The 27,385-nt window shown below is 38.6% G+C and overlaps 1 protein-coding gene and 1 long non-coding RNA gene across 4 annotated transcripts in view; one reads left to right on the top strand and one right to left on the bottom strand.

Moving 5' to 3' along the window:
- Window positions 1-27,385, bottom strand: part of LOC134737038 (uncharacterized) — a 165,668-nt gene that overhangs the window by 36,767 nt on the left and 101,516 nt on the right. The window lies entirely within an intron of this gene.
- Window positions 17,151-27,385, top strand: part of ASZ1 (ankyrin repeat, SAM and basic leucine zipper domain containing 1) — a 65,117-nt gene continuing 54,882 nt past the window's right edge. Inside the window, exons 1-4 of one of the 3 annotated variants that reach the window (XM_055283783.2) lie at window positions 17,151-17,391; window positions 17,811-17,910; window positions 22,381-22,503; window positions 24,481-24,592. In XM_055283783.2, coding sequence (XP_055139758.1) covers window positions 17,287-17,391; window positions 17,811-17,910; window positions 22,381-22,503; window positions 24,481-24,592 — 440 coding nt within the window. In that variant the 5' untranslated portion in view covers window positions 17,151-17,286. The remainder of the gene's footprint in view (window positions 17,392-17,810; window positions 17,911-22,380; window positions 22,504-24,480; window positions 24,593-27,385) is intronic. The other 2 variants (XM_055283784.2, XM_055283785.2) reach the window with 2 other exon arrangements.

Genomic DNA, 27,385 nt, shown 5'->3' with positions numbered 1-27,385 from the left:
CCAAGAGAGCAATGTAGATGCTATTAGAAACCATTGTGCCACTGAACCAATGCCAGTTTCCAGACTCCTTTTAACATGAAAAGTAATGAACCATAGTTTTTAAGTGACCAATATTAAATACTGTCACTTGTAGCTAAGAGTATTCCTTAACTGAGTTAACATATTTTGTAAAATGCTTGGAATTGTTCTTAGTCATTGTAAATGCTCAATACATTTTAGCTATTAGTATTATTTTCCAATTAATGACATTTTGATATTACAATTGATATTATACTTGAGATTACAATTGAATTTGAATAAGCGATATATATTTGTCTAATTTATGTATTCTTTCTTATAATTTCAACATAGAGCTATGTTATTTAAAATTCACTGTATTTTATACACATGATAAATGATTCTCTCTTGTAGTGACTAATCTGTCTAAAAGCCCATTTTTTGCTATCTACTTTAATTCAAGAGCCCATTAAATCTGTTGAGTTCTTTTTGGTTTTCATCAATATATTAGAATTTTAAACTGTTCTATAGTGAGGAAAGTTTTGGAAATGATGTTCTAAAATTTCATTAGTTATCTTTTAATCCATTTTTTAAAACTTATAATTTTGCAATGTTTTTAACACTAAAACGTTCATGCATTTATGTGTTATTGTTCTTCCCCAGCAGTCTACTAGGACTACAGTTTACAAAATTATAATGTTTTGTTGGAGTAAAGGTTAGCATAGTCTTAAAACACTCGTCTACCATACCTATATGCAATGTAGCAGGGTATACATTAAAAATCTAGGCAGAAAAAAAATAAATGAAATAAAAGTAAATAAGTTCCCTAGTTATTCAAACAATAAACAGACATAAAATCAAAGAAAATTATTCCAGGAAACAAATCATTCAAATTGTGAATCTATATCTCACGCTCTACTTACATTCATTTTAGAGTTTAATTAGCACTCTTTACATTATGAAGTCCAAACTGATACTCTTAATTTCAATATTCGACCTCCTCCCCCACACAGATACTCCCTACTTTTCCACCCAGTTTCCCCCAACGAAGTAAATGCAACAATTCACCCAATTGCTCAGGCCTAAAATTTGGATGTCATCCCTGACCCGCTTTCCCTGTCATCCCACTTCCAATCTATCAGTGAATCTTAACTGCTATCTCTACAAAATGTACAAATCCTGAATCTGACATCTAGCCACCTCCATAGATAACTGCCAGAGACCCAGTCTCCTACATCATCCTTTCACAAACATTTTCATCCATGGACTCCATACTAGAATATTTGAAGAAACAAACATGACAAACATTTTCATTTACCACTACTTCCTTGTAGTATATTAGTTAATGCTTCTTAGCCAAAATCCATCTTCATCACTTTCTGATAAATTTTTTCCTCTTTAAGAATTTGCTTTGTTCTCTGACCTAACCATATTCCTTAAAGAAGAAAATAAATCCAGAAAAGAAGCCAGTCCTGTTTTAACAGCTTCCGTGTTCCTACTAGATTTAGAAAACTGCCCTAGACTTGTTGTCTGATATCTTTCTTCCACAACCTTTTCCAACCTTGGCTATATATTAAAATCATCAGAGGAACCTTGAGAAATATCAACTCCTGGACTCTACTCTCAAAGATTTTGACATACAGTAACTGGTTTCAACTGGGGCTGGCTAAAATTATCTCCAGGGAATTCTAAGCAGCAGACAAGGTTGAGAACCTAGACTATTATAATAGACTCTTAACTGGTGTTCCTGATTCTACACTTGCTCCCATAAATACAGTCTTTTTTCCTTGTAGCTAGAGTTATCTTTTAAAATGGTAAAATCAGAGCCATGAAACTTTCTATCACAATAACAATAAAACCTCAAAGAGGCCTTCTCTGAAATTCCTATTTTAATTCTGATTTGCTTCCATTATTGTCTATCCCCTTCACCTGGTTAATTATTCTTTATAGAATTTATCATTACCCAGTATTTAATTATATATTTATTAATTTATCTTGATAGTGGAGGTCAAGGATCTTGCCTTGTCTTCCTCACAACTCTATCCCTGATGCCTAAAAAATACAGTAGCAGCATAGTAACTATTTGTGAAATCAATTAATGCTGTATTAAAAAAGCAGTTGCTAATCTTTCTCCTTGACTATTTTGTGCACATGGTTTCTAATAATTGAAAAAAAAATTGATTTACCATTTTTATGCCTCTAAAATTATCTCCAAAACAGACAACTAATCTCACTAGATCTCAGTCAAAATTAAGAATTCAGGATCCCAACAGAACTTTTTCAAACTATTGAAAATAAGAATTGTAAAAATATGATAACATTAACTTTAAAACAAATTCCCCGCAAAATCCGCCAGCATCATTTGTAATATTAAAACAAACTGTATTAGCTAATCATTGCATATTGTCTGAGTGAAAGCTTGAAAGCTAAAAAAAACTCAGGAACTAGGAAGAAGAGCCTAAATCTGAGTAATATTTATTACTGTGATACAGCTGGTTTCTCATCCTCTTTGTTTTACCAGTTTCCTGTCATCAGTGAACCAAGCAGAACACTGAAGTCATTAACCCAGTGTGTAGGTGGCATTCTGACCCACTCCAGGAAATCATCTTGGGGGAATTCCCAAGTCTCTTCAGACAAAACCAGATTACTGATTTCTTATCTGGCCAGGAATAAAGCTTGTGACTTACCTGTAAATGAATCATAGCTCATTCTGAGTCTGATTTACTAATCAGAAGATGAAATCTCCTTTGGAAAGGAATGTTTCCCTCTACAGAGAGTAAAACAAATGGTGGAAACAAGTATTCCCCTAGAGAGAGAGTGCTTCTGTGAGTATTATACTTTCCAAGTAACATCTGAGCACCACTATAGGGCCCAATAGTCTGGTGTTAGTTTAGAATGTTCCACGTCTATGACCTTGGGCAGTTTATATGATCTTCCTGTTCCGCAGTTTCCTCATCTATAAAATGGAGATAACGATAGTATTTACCTTAAAAAGCTATAGTGAGAATTATATGAATTAGTGAATACAAAGTGTTTAGAAAAGTGTCAAGGCACGTGGAAGTGCTATTTAAGTGTTAGTAATCACTAGCCTGGTGCAGTGGCTTATGCCTATAATCCCACCACTTCGGGAGGCTGAGGCAGGAGGTTCATTTTAGACCAGAAGTTTGAGATCAGCCTGGGCAATGCAACGAGACTCCATCTCAATAAATTTTAAAATTAGCCTGCATAGTGGCATGCATCTGTAGTCCCAGCTACTCAGGGGTCTGAGGTGGGAGGATTGCTTGAACTCAGGAGGTCGAGGCTGCAGTGAACAGTGTTCATGCCACTGCATTCCAGCCTGGGCAGCCGAGTGAGACCCTGTCAAAAAAAAAAACAAAAATTACTAAGAGCATGGACTGCAGAGCCAGCTGTTTCCTGCCCTCCTGGATAGATAACATTGGGCAGATAACATTACCTTTCTGTGCCTATAATTCCTTCTGTAAAATTGAGATAGGATATACCTAAATAGGATTGTGTATTACGTGACTTAATATAAGAAAAGCCCACAAAATGAATTTATTATCATTATTATTGCTGTGATTGTTATGGTCTTATATTATAATTCAGTGAAAGATTTTTGAAGCATTGATCTCTTCCATGTCTCCTGCTTCTTTGGTTACTATTTCTTAGGCCCCTGAAGTGATCCCTTTCCTTTGGTGGCTTCCTAAAGAAATAGTCAATCCCTAAGAATATATTCTTGGCCCTCTCATCTCATCCTATCCCTTCTCCTTTGATAACATTATTACTTTAATATGTCCATTATTACTTCTTAGGAAGATGACTTCTAAAGCTGGATAGCCCAGGCCTCTCTGGGGAACTTTGGACCTCAACTGGACATGGATGTTCCTTAGCTTTTTAGATGTGTCTCTGCAGAACAAAATTTGCCTGTTTCCTCAAAAACTTTTCCTCCTTCTTGTTCTTGTCTTACCAGCTTTGACTCCTCTCTCCCGCTCATCCTTTATATCCAGTCACCAAATCCTATTTTTTTCAGCTTAAAATTTTAATTTATTCAGTTCATTCAAGAGTAAGTGTACCCTTGGGGTTAGATTACATCACTGTAACATGGAAATGAGAAATGTTGGCTGGTCTTTTGAACACACAATATATAAACTTGAGAGTAGTTAATTGCTTAGTATTATCCACTATTTGGATTTGGAAACAGAGAAAATAAGTATTCAGCAAGAGGGCAAGGCATGTAAAAAGCCAAAGAGAGACAAAATATATTTTTGAGTTCAAAAATGCATGCCAGTCCAGGCTTGTTCCTGGAGGCTTGCTGAATGTTGAATCCTTTGCTTGGTGCCTAGAAATGTTTTTTTTTTTTTATTTATAACTTTCATTTTAAGTCCAGGGCTACATGTCCAAGATGTGCAGGTTACAGAGGTAAACATGTGCCATAGTGGTTTGCTACACAGATCATCTCATCACCTAGGTATTAAGCTCAGCATCCATTAGCTAGTCTTCCTGATGCTTTCCCTCCTCCCAACCCTCACCCTCTTGACAGGACCCAGTGTATGTTGTTCCCCACCTTGTGTCCATGTATTCTCATCATTCAGCTCCCACTTATAAGTAAGAATATGCAGTATTTGGTTTCCTGTTTTTGTATTAGTTTGCTGAGGATAATGGCTTCCATCTCCATCCATGTCCCTGAAAAGGACATGATCTCATTCCTTTTTATGACTGCATAATACTCCATGGTATATATGTACCACATTTTCTTTATCCAGTCTATCATTGATGGGCATTTAGGTTGATTCCATGTCTTTGCTATTGTGAACACTGCTGCAATGAACATACACGTGCCCATATCTTTATAACAGAATGATTTATGCTCCTTTGGGTGTATATCCAGTAATGGGATTGCTGGGTCAAATCATATTTCTGCCTCTAGATATTTGAGGAATCACCATAGTGTCTTCCACAATGGTCAAACTAATTTACACTCCCACCAACAGTGTAAAAGCATTTATTTTTCCCCATAACCTCACCAGCATCTGTTGTTTTTGACTTTTTAATAACTGCCATTCTGACTGGCTGAGATGATATCTCATTGTAGTTTTGATTTGCATTTCTCTAATGGTCAGTGATGAGCTTTTTTCCATCTGTTTTTTGGCCACATGTATGTCTTCTTTTCAGAAGTGTCTGTTTATGTCCTTTGGCCCACTTTTTAATGGGAATTTTTTTCTTGTAAATTTAAATTCCTTGTAGATGCTGAATATTAAGACTTTGGTCAGATGGATAGATTGCAAAAATTGTCTCCCATTTTGTAGGCTGTCTGTTCACTCTGAAGACAGTTTCTCTTGCTGTGCAGAAGCTCTTTAGTTTAATTAGATCCCAGTTGTAAATTTCTTATTGTTGCAATTGCTTTTGGTGTCTTCATCATGAAATATTTGCCCATGCCTATGTCCTGAATGGTATTGCCTAGATTTTCTTCTAGGGTTTTTATAATTTTAGGTTTTACATTTAAGTCAATAATCCATCTTCAGTTGATTTTTGTATGTGATGTAAGCAAAGGGTCCAGTTTCAATTTTCATATATGGCTAGCCAGTTCTCCCAGCACCATTTACTAAATAGGGAATCCTTTCCCCATTGCTTGTTTTTCTCAGGATTGTCAAAGATTAGATGGTTGTGGGTGTGCTCTCCAGCAAGGGCTCAGAACTAGGCTGAGGCTGAGATGGCTGAAATGGCAGAAGTAAACTTCAGAAGGTAGGTAATAATGAACTTTGCTGAGCTAAAGGAACATGTTTAACCTAATGCAAAGAAGCTATGAATCATGGCAAAACAAAACAGGAGCTGACAGCCAAAATAGCCAGTTTACGCAGGAACACAATCAATCTCTTAGAGATGAAAAACATACTACAAGAACTTTACAATGGAATCATAAGTATTAATAGCAGACTAGACCAAGTGGAGGAAAGAATCTCAGAGCTTGAAGACTATCATTCTGAAATAAGACAGGCAGACAGGAATAGAGAAAAAAGAATGAAAAGGAATGAACAAAACCTCTGAGAAGTATGGGATTATGTAAAGCGACAGAATCTATGACTGATTGGGGTACCTGAAAGACATAGTGAGAATGGAACCAAGATGGAAATCATACTTCAGAATATCATGCAGGAGAACCTCCCCAACCTAGCAAGACAGGCCAACATTCAAATTCAGTAAATGCAGAGAACCCCAGTAAGATACTCCACGAGAAGATCATCCCCAAGACACAAAATCATCAGATTCTCCAAGGTCGAAATGAAAGAAAAAAAATTAAGGGCAGCCAGAGAGAAAGGCCAGGTCACCAACAAAGGGAAGCCCATCAGACTATTAGCAGACCTCTCAGAAAAAAACCCTGCAAGCCAGAAGAGATTGGGGGCCAATATTCAACATTCTTTTTTTTATTTTTAATTTTGAAAAATGTTTGTGGGTACATAGTAGGTATATACATTTGTGGGGTACATAAGATGTTTTGATACAGACATGCACTGTGAAATAAGCACAACCTGGAGAATGGGGTAGTCATCCCCTCAAGCATTTATCCTTTGAGTTACAAATAATTCAGTTACATTCTTTAAATTATTTTAAAATATGTAATAAAGTTATTGTTGACTGTAGTCATCCTATTGTGCTATCAAACAGTAGGTCTTATTCATTCTATTTTTTTCTACCCATCATACTACTGTATTTACCAACTATAAAAGCTCACCTGATGTGAAGCCCTTTCAGACACCATTCAGCCTTTCTCAACTCAGGTTTCTTTTTTTTTTTTTTTTTTGTACTTTAAGTTTTAGGGTACATGTGCACAATGTGCCGGTTTATTACATAGGTATACATGTGCCATGTTGGTGTGCTGCACCCATTAACTCGTCATTTAGCATTAGGTATATCTAGTAATGCTATCCCTCCCCCCTGCCCCCACCCCACAACAGTCCCCGGAGTGTGATGTTCCCCTTCCTGTGTCCACGTGTTCTCATTGTTCAATTCCCACCTATGAGTGAGAACATGCGGTGTTTGGTTTTTTGTCCTTGCGATAGCTTACTGAGAAGGATGATTTCCAGTTTCATCCATGTCCCTACAAAGGACATGAACTCATCATTTTTATGGCTGCATAGTATTCCATGGTGTATATGTGCCACATTTTCTTAATCCAGTCTATCATTGTTGGACATTTGGGTTGGTTCCAAGTCTTTGCTATTGTGAATATTGCCGCAATAAACATATGTGTGCATGTGTCTTTATAGCAGCATGATTTGTAGTCCTTTGGGTATATACCCAGTAATGGGATGGCTGGGTCAAATGGTATTTCTAGTTCTAGATCCCTGAGGAATCACCACACTGACTTCCACAATGGTTGAATTAGTTTACAGTCCCACCAACAGTGTAAAAGCGTTCCTATTTCTCCACATCTTCTCCAGCACCTGTTGTTTCCTGACTTTTTAATGATGGCCATTCTAACTGGTGTGAGATGGTATCTCATTGTGGTTTTGATTTGCATTTCTCTGATGGCCAGTGATGATGAGCATTTTTGCATGTGTTTTTTGGCTGCATAAATGTCTTCTTTTGAGAAGTGTCTGTTCATGTCCTTCGCCCACCTTTTGATGGGGTTGTTTGTTTTTTTCTTGTAAATTTGTTTGAGTTCATTGTAGATTCTGGATATTATCCCTTTGTCAGATGAGTAGGTTGCAAAAATTTTCTCCCATTCTGTAGGTTGCCTGTTCACTCTGATGGTAGTTTCTTTTGCTGTGCAGAAGCTCTTTAGGTTAATTAGATCCCATTTGTCAATTTTGGCTTTTGTTGCCATTGCTTTTGGTGTTTCAGACATGAAGTCCTTGCCCATGCCTATGTCCTGAATGGTAATGCCTAGGTTTTCTTCTAGACTTTTTATGGTTTTAGGTCTAACATGTAAGTCTTTAATCCATCTTGAATTAATTTTTGTAGAAGGTGTAAGGAAGGGATCCAGTTTCAGCTTTCTACATGTGGCTAGCCAGTTTTCCCAGCACCATTTATTAAATAGGGAATCCTTTCCCCATTGCTTGTTTTTGTCAGGTTTGTCAAATATCAGACATTCGTAGATATGCGGTATTATTTCTGGGGGTTCTGTTCTGTTCCATTATCTATGTCTCTGTTTTGGTACCAGTACCATGCTGTTTTGATTACTGTAGCCTTGTAGTATAGTTTGAAATCAGGTAGCGTGATGCCTCCAGCTTTGTTCTTTTGGCTTAGGATTGACTTGGCGATGAGGGCTCTTTTTTGGTTCCATATGAACTTTAAAGTAGTTTTTTCCAATTCTGTGAAGAAAGTCATTGGTAGCTTGATGGGGATGGCATTGAATCTATAAATTACCTTGGGCAGCATGGCCATTTTCACGATATTGATTCTTCCAACCCATGAGCATGGAATGTTCTTCCATTTGTTTGTATCCTCTCTTATTTCATTGAGCAGTGGTTTGTAGTTCTCCTTGAAGAGGTCCTTCACATCCCTTGTAAGTTGGATTCCTAGGTATTTGATTCTCTTTGAAGCAATTGTGAATGGGAGTTCACTCATGACTTGGGTCTCTGTCTGTTATTGGTGTACAAGAATGCTTGTGATTTTTGTACATTGATTTTGTATCCTGAGACTTTGCTGAAGTTGCTTATCAGCTTAAGGAAATTTTGGGCTGAGACAATGGGGTTTTCTAGATATACAATCATGTCATCTGCAAACAGGGACAATTTGACTTCCTCTTTTCCTAATTGAATACCCTTTATTTCCTTCTCCTGCCTGATTGCCCTGGCCAGAACTTCCAGCACTATGCTGAACGGGAGTGGTGAGAGAGGGCATCCCTGTCTTGTGCCAGTTTTCAAAGGGAATGCTTCCAGTTTTTGCCCATTCAGTATGATATTGGCTGTGGGTTTGTCATAGATAGCTCTTATTATTTTGAGATACGTCCCATCAATACCTAATTTATTGAGAGTTTTTAGCATGAAGTGTTGTTGAATTTTGTCAAGGCCTTTTCTGCATCTATTGAGATAATCATGTGGTTTTTGTCTTTGGTTCTGTTTATATTCTGGATTACATTTATTGATTTGCATATGTTGAACCAGCCTTGCATCCCAGGGATGAAGCCCACTTGATCATGGTGGATAAGCTTTTTGATGTGTTGCTGGATTTGGTTTGCCAGTATTTTATTGAGGATTTTTGCATCAATGTTCATCAAGGATATTGGTCTAAAATTCTCTTTTTTGGTTGTATCTCTGCCAGGCATTGGTATCAGGATGATGCTGGCCTCATAAAATGAGTTAGGGAAGATTCCCTCTTTTTCTATTGATTTGAATAGTTTCAGAAGGAATGGTACCAGCTCCTCCTTGTACCTCTGGTAGAATTCAGCTGGGAATCCATGAGGTTCTGGACTCTTTTTGGTTGGTAAGCTATTGATTATTGCCACAATTTCAGAGCCTGTTATTGGTCTATTCAGAGATTCAATTTCTTCCTGGTTTAGTCTTGGGAGGGTGTATGTGTCAAGGAATTTATCCATTTCTTCTAGATTTTCTAGTTTATTTGCATAGAGGTGTTTGTAGTATTCTCTGATGGTAGATCGTATTTCTGTGGGATCGGTGGTGATATCCCCTTTTTCATTTTTTGTTGCATCTATTTGATTCTTCTCTCTTTTCTTCATTAGTCTTGCTAGCGGTCTATCAATTTTGTTGGTCTTCTCAAAGAACCACCACTTGGATTCATTAATTTTTGAAGGGTTTTTTGTGTCTCTATTTCCTTCAGTTCTGCTCTGATTTTAGTTATTTCTGGACTTCTGTTAGCTTTTGAATCTGTTTGCTCTTGCTTTTCTAGTTCTTTTAATTGTGATGTTAGGGTGTCAATTTTGGATCTTTCCTGCTTTCTCTTGTGGGCATTTAGTGCTATAAATTTCCCTCTACACACTGCTTTGAATGTGTCCCAGAGATTCTGGTATGTTGTGTCTTTTTTCTCATTGGTTTCAAAGAACATCTTTATTTCTGCCTTCATTTCGTTATGTACCCGGTAGTCATTCAGGAGCAGGTTGTTCAGTTTCCATGTAGTTGAGCAGTTTTGAGTGAGTTTCTTAATCCTGAGTTCTACTTTGATTGCACTGTGGTCTGAGAAACAGTTTGTTATAATTTCTGTTCTTTTACATTTGCTGAGGAGAGCTTTACTTCCAACTATGTGGTCAATTTTGGAACAGGTGTGCTGTGGTGCTGAAAAAAAATGTATATTCTGTTGATTTGGGGTGGAGAGTTCTGTAGATGTCTATTAGGTCCACTTGGTGCAGAGCTGAGTTCAATTCCTGGGTATCCTTGTTAACTTTCTGTCTCATTGATCTGTCTAATGTTGACAGTGGGTTGTTAAAGTCTCCCATTATTATTGTGTGGGAGTCTAAGTCTCTTTGTAGGTCACTCAGGACTTGCTTTATGAATCTGGGTGCTCCTGTATTGGGTGCATATATATTTAGGACAGTTAGCGCTTCTTGCTTAATTGATCCCTTTACCATTATGTAATGGCCTTGTCTCTTTTGATCTTTGTTGGTTTAAAGTCTGTTTTATCAGAGACTAGGATTGCAACCCCTGCCTTTTTTGGTTTTCCATTTACTTGGTAGATCTTCCTCTATCGTTTTATTTTGAGCCTATGTGTGTCTCTGCATGTGAGATAGGTTTCTTGAATACAGCACACTGATGGGTCTTGAATCTTTATCCAATTTGCCAGTCTGTGTCTTTTAATTGGAGCATTTAGTCCATTTACATATAAAGTTAGTATTGTTATGTGTGAATTTGATCCTGTCATTATGATGTTAGCTGGTTATTTTGCTCATTAATTGATGCAGTTTCTTCCTAGCCTCAATGGTCTTTACAATTTGGCATGATTGTCCAGTGGCTGGTACCGGTTGTTCCTTTCCATGTTTAGTGCTTCCTTCAGGAGCTCTTTTAGGGCAGGCCTGGTGGTGACAAAATCTCTCAGCATTTGATTGTCTGTAAAGTATTTTATTTCTCCTTCACTTACAAAGCTTAGTTTGGCTAGATATGAAATTCTGGGTTGAAAAATTCTTCTCTTTAAGAATGTTGAATATTGGACCCCACTCTCTTCTGGTTTGTAGAGTTTCTGCCGAGAGATCCGCTGTTAGTCTAATGGGCTTCCCTTTGTGGGTAACCTGACCTTTCTCTCTGGCTGCTCTTAACATTTTTTCCTTCATTTCAACTTTGGTGAATCTGACAGTTATGTGTCTTGGAGTTGCTCTTCTCAAGGAGTATCTTTGAGGCATTCTCTGGATTTCCTGAATCTGAATGTTGGCCTGCCTTGCTAGATTGGGGAAGTTCTCCTGGATAATATCTTGCAGAGTGTTTTCCAACTTGGTTCCATTCTCCCCGTCACTTTCAGGTACACCAATCAGACGTAGGTTTGGTCTTTTCACATAGTTCCATATTTCTTGGAGGCTTTGTTCGTTTCTTTTTATTCTTTTTTCTCTAGACTTCCCTTCTCACTTCATTTCATTCATTTCATCTTCCATCACTGATACCCTTTCTTCCAGTTGATCGCATCAGCTACTGAGGCTTCTGCATTCTTCACGTAGTTCTCGAGCCTTGGCTTTCAGCTCCATCAGCTCCTTTAAGCACTTCTCTGTATTGGTTATTCTAGTTATACATTTGTCTAATTCTTTTTCAAAGTTTTTAACTTCTTTGCCTTTGGCTTAAATTTCCTCCTGTAGCTCGGAGTAGTTTGATTGTCTGAAGCCTTCTTCTCTCAACTCGTCAAAGTCATTCTCCGTCCAGCTTTGTTCCGTTGCTGGTGAGGAACTGCGTTCCTTTGGGGAAGGAGAGGCACTCTGCTTTTTAGAGTTTCCAGTTTTTCTGCTCTGTTTTTTCCCCATCTTTGTGGGTTTATCTACTTTTGGTCTTTGATGATGGTGATGTACAGATGGGTTTTTGGTGTGGATGTCCTTTCTGTTTGTTAGTTTTCCTTCTAACAGACAGGACTCTCAGCTGCAGGTCAGTTGGAGTTTGCTAGAGGTCCACTCCAGACCCTGTTTGCCTGGGTGTCAGCAGCAGTGGCTGCAGAACAGCGGATTTTCATTAACCGCGAATGCTGCTGCCTGATCGTTCCTCTGGAAGTTTTGTCTCAGAGGAGTACCCGGCCGTGTGAGGTGTCAGTCTGCCCCTTCTAGGGGGTGCCTCCCAGTTAGGCTGCTTGGGGGTCAGGGACCCACTTTTGGAGGCAGTCTGCCTGTTCTCAGATCTCCAGCTGCGTGCTGGGAGAACCACTACTCTCTTCAAAGCTGTCATACAGGGACATTTAACTCTGCAGAGGTTACTGCTCTCTTTTTGTTTGCCTGTGCCCTGCCCCCAGAGGTGGAACCTACAGAGGTATGCAGGCCTCCTTGAGCTGTGGTGGGCTCCACCCAGTTTGAGCTTCCCAGCTGCTTTACCTAATCAAGCCTGGGCAATGGTGGGCGCCCCTCCCACAGCCTCACTGCCACCTTGCAGTTTAATCTCAGACTGCTGTGCTAGCAATCAGTGAGACTCCGTGGGCATAGGACCCTCCGAGCCAGATGCGGGATATAATCTCCTGGGGTGCCGTTTTTTAAGCCCATCAGAAAAGCGCAGTATTAGGGTGGGAGTGACCCGATTTTCCAGGTGCCGTCTGTCACCCCTTTCTTTGACTAGGAAAGGGAACTCCCTGACCCCTTGCGCTTCCCGAGTGAGGCAATGCCTCACCCTACTTCGGCTCGCGCTCGGTGCGCTGCACCCACTGTCCTGTGCCCACTGTCTGGCACTCCCTAGTGAGATGAACCCGGTATCTCAGATGGAAATGCAGAAATCACCCGTCTTCTGCATCGCTCATGCTGGGAGCTGTATACCGGAGCTGTTCCTATTCGGCCATCTTGACTCGACCCCCTCAACATTCTTAAAGAAAAGAATTTCCAAGCCAGAATTTCATAACTGGCCAAACTGAACTTCATAAGTGAAGAAGCAATAATATCCTTTTCAGACAAGCAAATGCTGAGGGTATTTGTTACCCCCACACTTGCCTCGCAAGAGCTCCTGAAGAAAGCACTAAATAAGGAAAGGCAAAACCACTACCAATCACTACAAAAACACACTAAAGTGCACAGACCAGTGAAACTATGAAGCAACCACAAAAACAAGTCTGCAAAATAACCAGCTGGGATCATGATGACATGATCAAATCTACACATAACAATACTAACTTTAAATGTAAATGGACTAAATGCCCCAATTAAAAGACACAGAATGGCCAGCTGGATAAAGAACCAAGACCCATCAGTATACTGTCTTCAAGAGAAGCATCTCACATGCAAAGACACACACAGGCTCAAAACAAAGTGATGGAGGAAAATTTACCAAGCAAATGGAAAACAGAAAAAAGCAGGGTTTGCAATTCTGGTTTCTTATAAAACAGACTTTAAACCAACAAAGATCAAAAAAACAAAAAAAGGGCATTACATAATCTTAGTGTTCAATTCAACAAGGAGGCTAACTATCCTAAATATATACGTACCCAATACCGGAACAATCAGATTCATAAAGTAAATTCTTAAAAGCCTTCAAAAAGACTTAAACTTACACACAATAATAGTGGGAGATTTTAACACCCCACTGACAATATTAGATCATCAAGAAAGAAAATTAACAGATATTCAGGGCCTGAACTCAGCTCTGGATCAAGTGAATCTGATAAATATCTACAGAACTCTCCACCCAAATACAACAGAAGATACATTCTTCTCATCACCACATGTCACTTACTCTAAAATTGATCACATAATCAGAAGTAAAACACTCCTCAGAAAATGTGAAAGAACTGAAATCATAACAGTCTCTCAGAGCACAGCACAATCAAATTAGAACTCAAGATTAAAACATTCACTCAAAACAACAGAACTACATAGAAATTGAACAACCTGCTCCTGAATGACTTTGGACAAATAATGAAATTAAGGCAGAAATCAAGAAGTTCTTTGAAACTAATGAGAACAAAGAGACAATGTACCAGAATCTCTGGGATGCACCTAAAGCAGTGTTAAGAGGAAAATTTATTGATTACAATTCACAATAAATTTTGAAAATATCTCCTCCTCTCCATTTTCCCTGCCACTTCTCTAGTTCACAATTACAGTAACCTCCTAATGGGTCAAGCTACCTCCTGAAATTACCCTCTGATATCAATATCACACATTACTTAGGACAAAAAGGAATGAAGTACAAATACATGCTACAATTGGGTGTTGAAAACATCATGCTAAGTGATATATATACAGTGTACTGAGTTGAATGGTGTCCCCCAAAATTTCATGTCCACCTGAACCTGTAAATGTGACCTTATTTAGAAATAAGGTCATGGCATACGTAATCACATTAAGAAGAAGTCATACTGGATTACCATGGACCCTAAATCCAGTATGACTAGTACATTCTACCACCAGCAACTACCAGAAGCTGGGAAGAGGCAAGGAAAGATCCTCCCCTAGAGCCTTCAGAGGAATCATGGTCCTGCTGACAACTCGATGTTAGACTTCTAGCCTCCAGAACCGTGAGAGAAAAAACTTGTTGTTATAAGCCTCCCAATTTGTGGTAATTTGTTTTGGTAGTCCTAGGAAACCAATTCAGACGGTATAGACATACCAATTTTGTTTATCCAATCATCAGTTGATGGATATTTGGGTTGTTTCTACTTTTGGTTAATATGAATAATGCTACTATGGATATTCATGTACAAGTACATTATGTATTTGGAATTAATTTTGTAAAAGGCATGAGGCTTAGGTTGAAGTTCATTTTTTACCTAAAGATATTCACCTGCTTCACAACTATTTGTTGAAAAGACTATCCTTCCTCCATTGAATTGATCTTGCACCTTTATCAAAAATTAATTTGTCATACTATATGTACTTGTGTGGTGCTATGTCTAGGTTTTCTATTCTGTTCTATTGGTCTATATCACAAAATCCTGAAATCAAGGCTACACGAGTCTTGAAATCGAGAGCAATTCTTCCTTCTTTATTCTTTTTCGGAATTGTTTTAACTATTTTACTTCCTTTGCCTTTCCACATACAATTTGGAATAATCTTATCTATATTTACAAAAAAATTTGTTTGGTAAATCCTAAGGTTTTTAGAAACCAATTGTATGTGGGTAACTCCCACGTTTATATATCCAAGACCAGGCTTCCTCAAGGTCCACACATGAATATCCAACTAGCCACTTAACAGCTACACTTGGCTGCTTGGTTTTGAATATGTTAATTTTGGGATGCTTATTAAATCTTCACGTTTATCCACTGGTCTTCCCCCATCTCAGTAAATGCAACGACTACTTAGCAGTTGCTCAAACCAAAAACCTTCTCTACAATAGACCTAGAGTGTCTTTAAATACACACACACACATCAGAACATGTCTTTCATTAGCTTAAAAACATTTCACTGTTCAATTGCTTTCAGTAAAATCCAGATTCCTACTTAAGGCCCACAAGGACCTCTCATCACACACCCCTATCCTTATGAAGCTGTAGCCTCAGGCCTTCTTTCTGGTCCAAGCAGGACAAGAACTAAGGTAAGTGAGGTAACCCAGGAGCAAAATTTAAAAAGGCACTCACTGAATTTGCAGGACCCTGACAGTACTTCCTTAAACTTTGCTTCTTAGGGACCTCACTCGCCCCATCCTGGTCCTGAGTCCTAGCTTTTTTCTTGCCTTAGGACCTTGGTACTATTCCTCTCCACTGCCAGGAAAGCTCTGTTCTCCCACTCTTATATGGCTTGTTATTTAGGACTCCGCACAGTTCTGACTATCCTATCTAAAATCTACCTCTTACATTGAGAAAGACCTTATTCCAAGCCTATTACTTCATTTAGTCCTCATAACAATTCTATTTGGTGGGTACTATCATTACCTCCATTCTACAGATAAGTTAGCTGGTACCCAGATATATGCTAAGTAAATTGCCCAAGGGCACACAGCTACAGCTAATGATTCCCCCAGGAAACAAAAAAGTGGTTTGATTCCAGAAACTGAGCACACTTGTTTCTTTTGAAGCACTTACAATCTGCAATAGTGTTTTTGTTTCCTTGCATATTGTCTCTCTCTACTTATTAAAGTGAGCTCCATGAGGCTCCATGGTTTATCTTTGACGTTGTCTCCCCAAACCTAGTTGCACTTGGCTGTACTAAGTAATCCCTAGCATTTATTGAATGAATGCATTTAGAAAGACAGATGTGGCCCCCAAATAGCTAAACTACTTAAAAATACTTACCTCTGAGCCTCTGAAGTAAATAATTTCAAAATCTTTTATCAAAGAATCTGCAAGAAGAAAAACGCAAAAGCTTTCAAATAATAGTGCATGGCTATTATCTTGAGATACATATAATATGCCCTGTTTCTTGGTGGATCTACTTTTCTGTGGTGGCAAAGAAAATCACTGTGTTACCAACATCTAGAAGTTCTGCCATCTAGAACCATGTAGAAAAGTGAGTTCGAGCTTGGGCCACTTCCACCTGGAGTTGTTTGTATTATTTGCTCTCTGGACGTTTAAGTCATTTCTTTCTTTCTGGCTCTTTGGATCCACTGTACCCGGAAACCCACTCCTTTCATATTTTCCTCTTAAGACATCTACACTTCATAGCAGGGAAGTGTTTTGATGGTCTGAAGCTTCTAAATCTAAGATCACATGAAATGTAAAGGAAGAATTCTTTGGGGCAGTATTTTCTCCTGGCTCCTTCGACGGCTCCTATTTGTGTGAGGGCTTCTTGAATGTCTGAGTGGTGCTCCTGAGAGAGGTGTTCCGACGAAGAGTCCGTCTCCCAGGGGATACAGATTTAACAGACGTTTGGCACGGGCCAGATGAAAACGATGGCGGGGAAAGTCTAGTCTTACTTTCCCCGTTAAATCCTAGTGTGCTCCTGCCACAAGTAAGGCATTCCTTGCAGAGCAAGAATTTCATCAAGCAAATACTTTAAAGAGGTCGAAAGGTAAGTCCCTGAGAGGAACTGGAAGCGCCAGCAGGAAGCCTGGCGCACGAACTTCGTCACCAGTGTTAGACACGCCAGGTTTTCAACTCAAGAAGCCTCAGGGTTAGGGACGGGGCAGGGAGGTGAGCAGCGCGCCGCTGTGCGCCTGCGCTGGAGGGCTCCAGACCGGAGCGCTTCCACGTCGCTCCTTCCCGCGCATCCCTACGCACGCCCCACCCCGTGCGCATGCGCCCGGAGAGCTGAAGGGCGCGCGGTGCTCACAGGGAGCTGCCTTGGCTAGCATGGCGGCGGGCGCGCTACGCGGCTTGCCAGTGGCTGGCGGAGGCGAGAGTAGCGAGAGCGAAGATGACGGCTGGGAGATTGGGTATCTCGACCGGACGTCTCAGGTAGCGGAGGAGGCCTTGTCTTGACCACACCTGGTTTCGGCCTCCCCTGGCCCTCCAAGGCGAGGCCCAGCCTGGTGAAACCTCTCACTTCCTCGCATGTATTTCCCTTTTTCCCTAGTGGAAATACGGTCGTTTGTACTTAAGCAAACCCGCACAAATTTCCTCCTGTTCCCCAACTGTGGTTACCACCAAATACGCTACTTTAGGTCATGGTAGCTCCTCAGTTGGGTTTGGATCCATCATTACCTATTCCCTTGAAAGATAATTTTCGACACGAATTCTTTTCAAACTTTGTATCTCAGTCAAAATAAAGCCAAGAAAAAAAAAACCTGTGTACTTAACCAAACATTATTGTTTCCTGATGAGGTGGAAACAAAAATATATATAACAAGAATTTTTTTAAATGTTTACTTTTCTAGAAATTGAAAGGGCTGTTACCCATTGAAGAAAAGAAAGAAAAATTTAAGAAAGCAATGACCATCGGAGATGTTTCATTGGTCCAGGAGCTCCTAGATTCTGGTGAGAGATAAGGGACAGTTTCATCTGAACACAACTGTCTTAAGTTCGCAAGGATTCCTTACTTTTAAAAGGTTTATGTTGCTTTTCTAATGGAAACGCAACATGTTAATATATCAGTTATCCTGCATAATTTCGTTGACTGAGTCCTGTCTGCCTTATTTTCTTCCTCTCTCCTTACATTTGGAATGCCACCCTGTTTGTCTTCCATCAGTTCTTCCCTCTCCTTCAAGCAAGAGGCCTACTCTAATCATTATCCCACTCTGATCATTCTTAATTCTCTCTTCATTTACTTTGCTGTAATGTTGTATGTTTCTTTTTTCTTTTTTTTCTTTTTTTTTTTTTTTTTTTTTTTTGAGATGTTGTCTTGCTTTGTGGCCCAGGCTGGAGTGCAGTGGCGCGATCTTGGCTCACTGCAACCTCCACCTCCCGGGTTCAAGCGATTCTCCTGCCTCAGCCTCCTGAGTAGCTGGGACCACAAGCACGTGCCACCACACCCGGCTAATTTTTTTTTTTTTTTGTATTTTTAATAGAGGGTTTCGCCGTGTTAGGCAGGATGGTCTCGATCCCCTGACCTCGTGATCTGCCTGCCTCAGCCTCCCAAAGTGCTGGGATTACAGGCATGAGCCCCGTGCCCTGCCTGTTGTATGTTTCTTAAGAATTGGTTCTACTTGGCCGGGCGTGGTGGCTCACGCCTGTAATCCCAGCACTTTGGGAGGCCGAGGCGGGCGGATCACGAGGTCAGGAGATCGAGACCATGGTGAAACCCCGTCTCTACTAAAAACACACAAAAAAATTAGCTGGGCGTGGTGGCGGGCGCCTGTAGTCCCAGCTGCTCGGGAGGCTGAGGCAGGAGAATGGCCTGAACCTGGGAGGCGGAGCTTGCAGTGAGCCGAGATTGCGCCACTGCACTCCAGCCTGAGAGACAGAGTGAGACTCCGTCTCAAAAAAAAAAAAAAAAAAAAAAAAAAGAATTGCTTCTACTACATTTTAGTTCTTTCTCGTTACAGTTTTTTGTTTTGTACTGGTGGAATGAGGCCTGAGCTAGGAATCAGAATAAATATATGGATAATTTCTTCCAGCTTATTGCCCACTCTGGTTTCTTGGAAGAGGCATTTAAACTTTGAGAGCATCAGATTGCATTTTTGGGGGGTTGAAGGAAGGGGATGGAGTGTCTCTCTATAGCCCTGCTGGAGTGCAGTGGCACCATCTTGGCTCACTGCAACCTCCATCTGGGGGCCGGGATTCAAGTGATTCTCCCACCTCAGCCTCCCGAGTAGCCGGGACTAAAAGCACCGGTCACCAAGCCCAGCTAATTTTGGTAATTTTAGTAGACACGGGGGTTTCACCATGTCGGCCAGGCTGGTCTGGAACTACTGACCTCAAGTAATCAACCACCTCAGCCTCCCGAAGTGCTGAGATTACAGGCAAGAGCCACCGCCCCCAGCCAGAAAGCATCAGTTTCTTTATGTAAAGCGTCATAATTCTGTCCTGGGCTTCGTGACTTTTTTTTGTGGATTAAATGAAAAAAAAAACTTTAAATTACCTTCACGTAGAAATTAAATTATTGATTATAATGATTGAAATTACTCAAAGGAATAACAAGCATTTACGTTAGGTTGGTGCAAAAGTAATTGTGGTTTTTGCCATTGTAGATACAAAACATTCACACTCAAGGTAGCTAGATGTGATTATATATAGCATAATGTTTTTCTTCTATGCTAGAATCAATGCATAGTTTACTGAAAAGTAAATAATTTTGAAAACAAGACAGATCTGGGTTTGATTACTAACCGTGCCACTTGATGGCTTTGTAACCTTGACTAAGTTACCAAATCTTTCTAAGCTTCAATTTGTTCCTGTTTTAAAATGAGGATTATTATATCAAAGGGTTGTTGGCAAGGGGGAGAATTAAAATACACTTTTAAAGGACTTAGAACACATAGGAATTATGTAAACATTAGCTGTTATTCTTACAAGAAATGAGAAGGATCTGTATGACTTTTTGGACACTGGAACTTGAGTTTGGAATTGAAAAACGAAATTGAATAAACTCTGAATAAGTAGAAAGAGGCCCGAATACCTAATATTAATATATGTATAGTGTACACAGCATGGGGTGGAATAGGCAGAGATTTGTTTTAGAAAAGAAAATTTGCCTTAAGAGTAGTGGGACTAGGTACAGTGAATGTGATAGAGGCTTTTGAAGGATTAAGACTTGATATGATTGATGGGCAGGTGTGAGCTTTTCAGTCTCTTGAACAGAGCCTGCTGCTAAGTATTTAGTCAACCATTTGAAATTTGTTTTTAGTTACAAAGATTTTTAAAGTTCATTTTTAAAAGGCAGTAGTAGAGATATAGGTAGAAGTAGAAAGATTTCTTTACCATTGTCCTCACTGTCATTCCCCTTACTGCTGATGCCTCACTTTCACAGGTTAACTCCTGTTTTAGGATATTTCCTTCCAGATGTCATTATGTAACTCTTTTTAAAAATATTGTTAATTTTTTGCCTTTCAAAGTCATTATTGTTCTTGAAACATGCTTCTGCACCAATTGGAAACTCTAAAAATAAAAGCACATTTTGAGTCAGCCACTTTTAACCATTTGAAGATGTCTCCAGTTTTTGTTATTCTGTGTACTATCATTTTCAATTTTCTTTAAAGTGTGACATATTTTAGACATTCAGGAAAGTAAGGTGCCCCCCTCTGGCGATAACTACTTTTCTATAGTTGATGTTTATCATTCTTATGTGTATCTTTATACTTTTACTATATCCCTAAACAATATAGTATCATTTTGAATGTTTTTGAGCTCTATATATATACTGTGTTCATCCTTTCGAAACTTACCTTTTTTTGCACTATGCCTGGAACATAATATGTGCTTAGTAATTTATGTTAAATATTAAGTTAGAATTTTAGTAAGAATTTTTATACTAAAATGCCACATTTGCTTCTTTTTTTTTTTTTTTTTGAGTTGGAGTCTCACTCTGTCGCCCAGGCTGGAGTGCAGTGGCATGATCTCAGCTCACTGCAAGCTCCGCCTCGCATGTTCACGCCGTTCTCCTGCCTTGGCCTCCTGAGTAGCTGAGACTACAGGCACCCCCCACCACGCCTGGCTAATTTTTTTTTTTTTTTTTTTTGTATTTTTAGTAGAGACAGGGTTTCACTGTGCTAGCCAAGATGGTCTCGATCACCTGACCTCGTGATCCACCCACCTTGGTATCCCAAAGTGCTGGGATTACAGGCGTGAGCCACTGTGCCCGGCCTTTGCTTCTTTTTCGTTGCATCTTTTCCTTTCTATCTTTGCTATCACAGTTTGAGCAGTACTCTCAATAAATTGAGAAAACAGTGATCTTTTCTCTGATCTCATTGATATGCTTTCAATTGAAGCAGTTTAAAGAGGAAGATTTGTTAGAGAAGACAAGTAGGGCTAGCAGTAGATGTCTATACTAAGATGGTTTAATGTTTTCTCCCAGCGATTATTATGTACCTTATATCAATTAAAATTAGACAGTTAGAAATTAGACATATGTAGTCTTTCAGTGACCCAGTGTTTATACAGCCAAAAAAGTGACAGAGTGAGATCTTGTCTAAAAAAAAAACAAAAAACAAACAAAAAAAACTTACTTTCAATACCTGATATCTCCCTTTATTTTAGCTCACTGCTTGTCATTCGATTGTCCAAGACAGAACTTGATAGTCATTTTTAATTTGTTCTTTTCCATCATACCTCCTCCTCAAAGTAATTTTAAATTCTGATGACCCTGCCTTTGAAATGTCCTTTTGTTTTCCTTCCTTTCTCTCTCCACTGCTCTTGCTCTGATTTTCGTATAAACTTCCTGCATTGTAACTAGTTTCCTTGCCTCCTGTCCCATTCTCAATAGTGGTATCTGTGTTTTCTTTATAATACATATGTAATGATGTCAATTCCTGGATCACAAAACAGAGTCTGCATTTCTTAAGGGAGTTTTCATAATCTAACCTTAACCTATCTTTTTAGCTTCATGTTTTATCAGTCACCCATGGGTAAGTTTAGTGTTAGGAATAAAGTTAAAGGTTTTTGAGGGATATATGTGGTATTTTCAGCCATAGAGATAACTGATATTGCCCAGGGATAATATTCTAATGTAAAAGACATTTTACCCCTGTGAAACCTTTCCAGCTCCCCTAGAGAAAAAAAAGGTAGCATGTAAAAACCTGTTATAATATACATACTCAGTTACATATATGATAAAACATCAGTCAGATCAGTCTCTTGGAACATAGTGCCTGTAGTGAAACTGAAGTTAGCAAATTGTGTTAACGTCCCGATATAACTATTTTCTATTTTTTTGGAAGCCATTAAAAACTTCCCATGGTGGAATAAAGTACATGATGTACGTCACTTTACACAGTACTTTAAGCATATAAGGTGACTGACTTTTTTCTTTGGTGGTAGTGTGCTTTTAAAAGCTTGTTTTTATATTGACAGGCATTAGTGTAGATTCCACCTTTCAGTATGGATGGACTCCCCTTATGTATGCTGCTAGTGTTGCCAATGCAGAGCTGGTTCGGGTCCTTTTGGACAGAGGTGCTAATGCAAGCTTTGAGAAGGGTAAGATGTTTCAGATAACTTAAATGATTATGCTTACTGTGATTCCTTGGTTTCCAAGTAGCTATTACATAAAGTGGAAAAAAAACTAAAGCAGTCTGAAGTAACCTTTCTGTTCATTATACTATGTAAATAATATACAAAATCAAATTAGGAACCATACATATTCTGAAAAACTCTCTTTCTAAAAACATAAATTCCAGTTATAGTATCTTTATAACTGGTTGTTATTATATACCTTTAACTTTAAGGTTTTGGTTGTTTTTAAAGGAAAAATTCTTTGAAAGAAACATTAAAAAGTTTATAATTTAGTGGCAAATTACTTGAAAATCAGTCTGTGGAATTTTAAACTAAACTCCAAATTACATCACTTAAAGTTGTTTCAAAGATAGTTCATGAAATCCATCTTTGTCCTTGTTACTAAATAATTTCCATTCAGAAGTGCTTTGAGTGTAAGAAGAACAAGAGTATATGAGCAAATCCAGTTTAATTATTACATTGAATTCCTGATTACTTATTTTTAACATATTTTCAATAGACAATTAAATTTGCTTCATAATTTCAGGTATAGGTTTCATTTTAGAATTGATTTTTACATTTTATACCTACAATTTTATTCTTTTTTCTCACTTATATATTTTACATAAATTTCTGTCTTAGCAACAGTTTCATGTTTAATCTTTTCTGTTAGGTTTTTCTTTTTATTGTATCATTGAAAAATATCACTTGGCCAGGCATGGTGGCTCATGCTTATAATCCTAGCAATAGCACTTTGGGAGTCTAAGGCAGGAGGATCACTTGAGCCCAGGAGTTCAAGATCAGCCTGGACAACATAGTGAGACTTTGTCTCTACTAACAATAAAAAAATATTAGCCAGGGGTGGTGGCACACACTTATAGTCTCAACTACTCAGAAGGCTGAGGCAGGAGGACTGCTTGAACCCAGGAGTTCAAAGTTGCAGTGAGTTATGATCATGCTACTGCACTCCAGCCTGGACAACAGAGTGAGACACTGTCTCAAAAAAAAAAATTACTCAGTGAAAGCTATGCTTAGGAATGAGGTTTTCAAAAGTGTATAAAATATTCTGCTCAAAAAATTAATTAATAATTATTCTTTTTATACTTCTCCCTCCTTGTAATCAGAGGGATAGTTAGAGCTATGAAATATATTTTTCACAGAATGTACACATAAGTTCTTTTATGTGTCCCACAATAGCCCTGTCACATACGAAGGGCAGGTATTAGGTTCTTATCTGTATGTTAGATCTAATGAGCTATTAAGATATCACAAGAGTTACAGTTTCTCAGTGGCAGGACTGGGACTAGAATATGCTCTGTCAGTATTGAGCCACTAATGTGAATCATAGCTGTCGTGACTTATTTTGAAGAAGTCTTAATTCAAAATAGGTGTTTTTTGTGTTTAATTTACTCTGATCTTTGCTGGCACCATGAGAGCCAAGAGAAGAAGAGTTTTAGGAAACAGTGAGTTCAGAAAGATCAAGTACAAAAGGACTGAGAAGAAACCAAACCAATGGATGTGGCAGTTACAGCAGTTTCAGTGGGGTAGTTTATAAGCCAGATTTCAGGAGTTTTCAAATGGATAAGAAGTGAAATCAGAGAATATAGATCATTGTTTCCCAAACATGAGTTTAGCAAGGCAAATTTTAATCAACCAAAAACTATTCAAATCCAGACAATGTGGCTATGTCCATGTCCTTAACCACTTTCTGTTCTCTTGAAGTAATGGGAGTAAGAGGGGAAGGAAGTTAAATGAATTATAGATAAACTTTGGAGACTGAAGGGATTCATGTCTAATCTCATCTTTTGATGAAGGAAGACAAAGTTACCTGCTAAGAGTGGGAGATTTGGGAAGAGGTTATAGAGTTTTAGAGTGCAGTAATAGAATGTTTTGAGTGGTAAAGACATCAAATAGATGCTCTTGATGTATGGGGGTTTTTCCTCACTTTTCTATTTACTACAGATAAGCAAAGTATTTTGATAACTGCATGTTCTGCTCATGGCTCAGAGGAACCGATCTTGAAGTGTGTAGAACTACTACTTTCAAGAAATGCTGATCCAAATGTTGCTTGTAGGTAAGAGCCTTTATATCTTTCAAAATTCAAGTCAAATTAGAATTTTTCTTTGGTATCAGCCTTTTAAAAATCATGAACAATGTTTACTTGGCCAAATAGTTGATGAATGAAAATAGTTCATAAGGTCATGGTTCCAATTCTATAAGATTATCAGAGGAAGGGGATATCATGAAAGTAGTCTTTCAACTCTACATTTTGAGAGGAATGTCATAAGAATTTAGAATGAGAGGAAAAGGAGGACAATAAACTATAGTATCTTTTCTTGTGAATCATACTACTCTAAAGAATATGACGATTGACCTGTAAGAGTAAAGCCTCTTAATGTTCTCTCTGTATAACATTTAACAACTAAACAATTTTACAAAAATACTAAGAAAATATATCCATTTTCTACTTTCCTAATTGTTTCCATTTTCTTAAGACTTAACGAATTAACTAGGTAATAACATGTGTGTAATAGTGCCTAGATGCATAGAAGACAAGCAGTAAATGTATCTTGCATCTTTTGAAATGTCAGTAATAAAAATGAATCAGATTGCTTAAAATTTCTATCACATTGGCTTCCTTTCTGACTCCATCTTCTATTTCGTCTTCCTATTAAATCTCTCTTTGTGTTTCATTTAATCTTTAAAATGAGTAGGAAGTAGCCCATCTAACAAAAGTGTCTAGCACAAATAGAATTATTATTCATAATTCATTAGTTCAGATAATGATCATCTAGTACCTGATATACAGAAATAATTATGCTTGACTCTGGAAGTTTTTTTCTAAATTGGTTCAGTTTCTATGATACCTGGACAGCAACCTTGGAAGGTACTTGACAGCTTTAGATAATTCCTAAATCTTTGTCGAGATTAAAAAAATAATATTTTGGTCTAGTTGTAGTGGTTCTCAAGCAAGGTCTATTTGGCCTTTCAGGGAATATTTGGCAATGTCTAGAGACATTTTTGATTGTTATACCTGAGAGATACTACTGGTACCTAGTGGATAGAAGCCAGGGATGCTGCTGAACATCCCAAAATGCATAGAACAACCCCTCAAAACAAAGAATTACAAATCCCCAAATGTCAGTGGTGCCATGGTTGAGAAACCCTGATCTAGTGTGAGAAGGGCCAAGATGTATTGAGTGGATAATTAATATTCAAACAAAGATAAAAAAGAACTGGCAGAGAAATTACCTGCAAACTTGTATTTTGTTTAAGACAGGGTCTCGCTCTGTCACCCATGCTGGAGTGCAGTGGCACCATCGTGGCTCGCTGTAACTTCTGCCTCCCAGTCTCAGGTGATCCTCCCACCTCAGCCTCCAGAGTAGCTGGGACTACAGGCACACACTACCACACATGGCTGATTTTTGTATTCTTTGTAGAGACGGGGTTTCACTACGTTGCCCAGGCTGGTCTTGAACTCCACGGCTCAAGCAATCTGCCTGCCTCCACCTCCCAAAGTGCTGGGATTAAAAATGTAAGCCACCGTAACTGGCCTACCTGCAAACTTTTTTTTTTTTTTTTTTTTTGAGACAGAGTCTTGCTCTGTCGCTCAGGCTGGAGTGCAGTGGCGCAATCTTGGCTCACTGCAACCTCTGCCTTCTGGGTTCAAATGATTCTCCTGCCTTAGCCTTCTGAGTAGCTAGGATTAGAGACGCGCGCCACCATGCCTGGCTGATTTTTTTGTATTTTTAGTAGAGATGGGGTTTCACCATGTTGGCCAGACTGATCTCAAACTCCTGACCTCGTGATCCTCCCACCTCGGCCTCCCAACGTGTTGGGATTAGAGGCATGAGCCACCACACCCAGCCTCCAACTTTTAACAGAAACTTTTATCCTGTCATATATGGTACAATCCTTAGTAAAATGTAACTTTTGGATCTGGTTATACCTTGGAATTAGGACATGTGCTTTAGTACTCCTCGCTGAAGTAAACTTCCATGAGTGTTGTATTTTGATGTATACCTTTAGAAGTGGCATGAGATAAAACTTTTGCTTGGTGCTCTTCACTTTCTTTTTTTCTGACTGCCTCTATGAGATTTTGTAGGTAGTGAAGTCTTTACCCTCCTAATCACCTAAAATGTAAACACACAGAAGTCAGTCAAGCCAGTGTCATAGGTTCTAGACTATTCTTTCTCCTCAAGAACTAGAAGATATCCTTTAGGTACATAAGATGTATTGGGAAAAACAGATTCCATTTGAATTAAAAGGACACAAGGTTAGCATCTTATGCTAAAAACTATAAGGCAATCACACTATAAGGCAGTTTCAAAACTGAAAATCCTAAATGTGCAGATGAATTTGAAAGAGTACAAGATTTAGATTGGTATGTGATCAACTCTGTAAAATAATTAGAGAATTTATAGAATGGTTGAAGAAAATAAAGCAATATGCATTTAATTAATAGATGTGAGAAATAACCTGAAGAAAACTATTCAGCTGCTTCTTTTTTAATGCTCAAAGCATAAAGCAATAAAATTGAATTGTGTTTTCTTGATAGAGCTGAAAAGAGGGTAAGTTATGGCAAATGGTGCTTTTAGGCTGCAAATTTTATAAGAAGGATAGCATTAGCGGACATGGGGGGATAGCATGCTGTCAATGTGAAAGACAAAACATATCAGGACATATGGGAAGTACAATGAAATTTGAAGAGAATTTTATAGCTAACTCATTAGCAGTGACAAAAATCAAAACCTCTTAGAAGATTGGGAGCTTTAGATTCTTGTAAAAAGTGCCAGAAGATACTAGCAATACATCTGGGAACCACTCTTCAGATGTCAAGGAGAAAAACAGATTTTCAGATGAATTT

This window comes from Symphalangus syndactylus, chromosome 6, assembly GCF_028878055.3.
Source record: "Symphalangus syndactylus isolate Jambi chromosome 6, NHGRI_mSymSyn1-v2.1_pri, whole genome shotgun sequence".
Taxonomy (NCBI): Eukaryota; Metazoa; Chordata; class Mammalia; order Primates; family Hylobatidae; genus Symphalangus; species Symphalangus syndactylus.
Note: the sequence above shows the minus strand (reverse complement) of the source record. Positions and strands in the feature narration are given on the sequence as shown.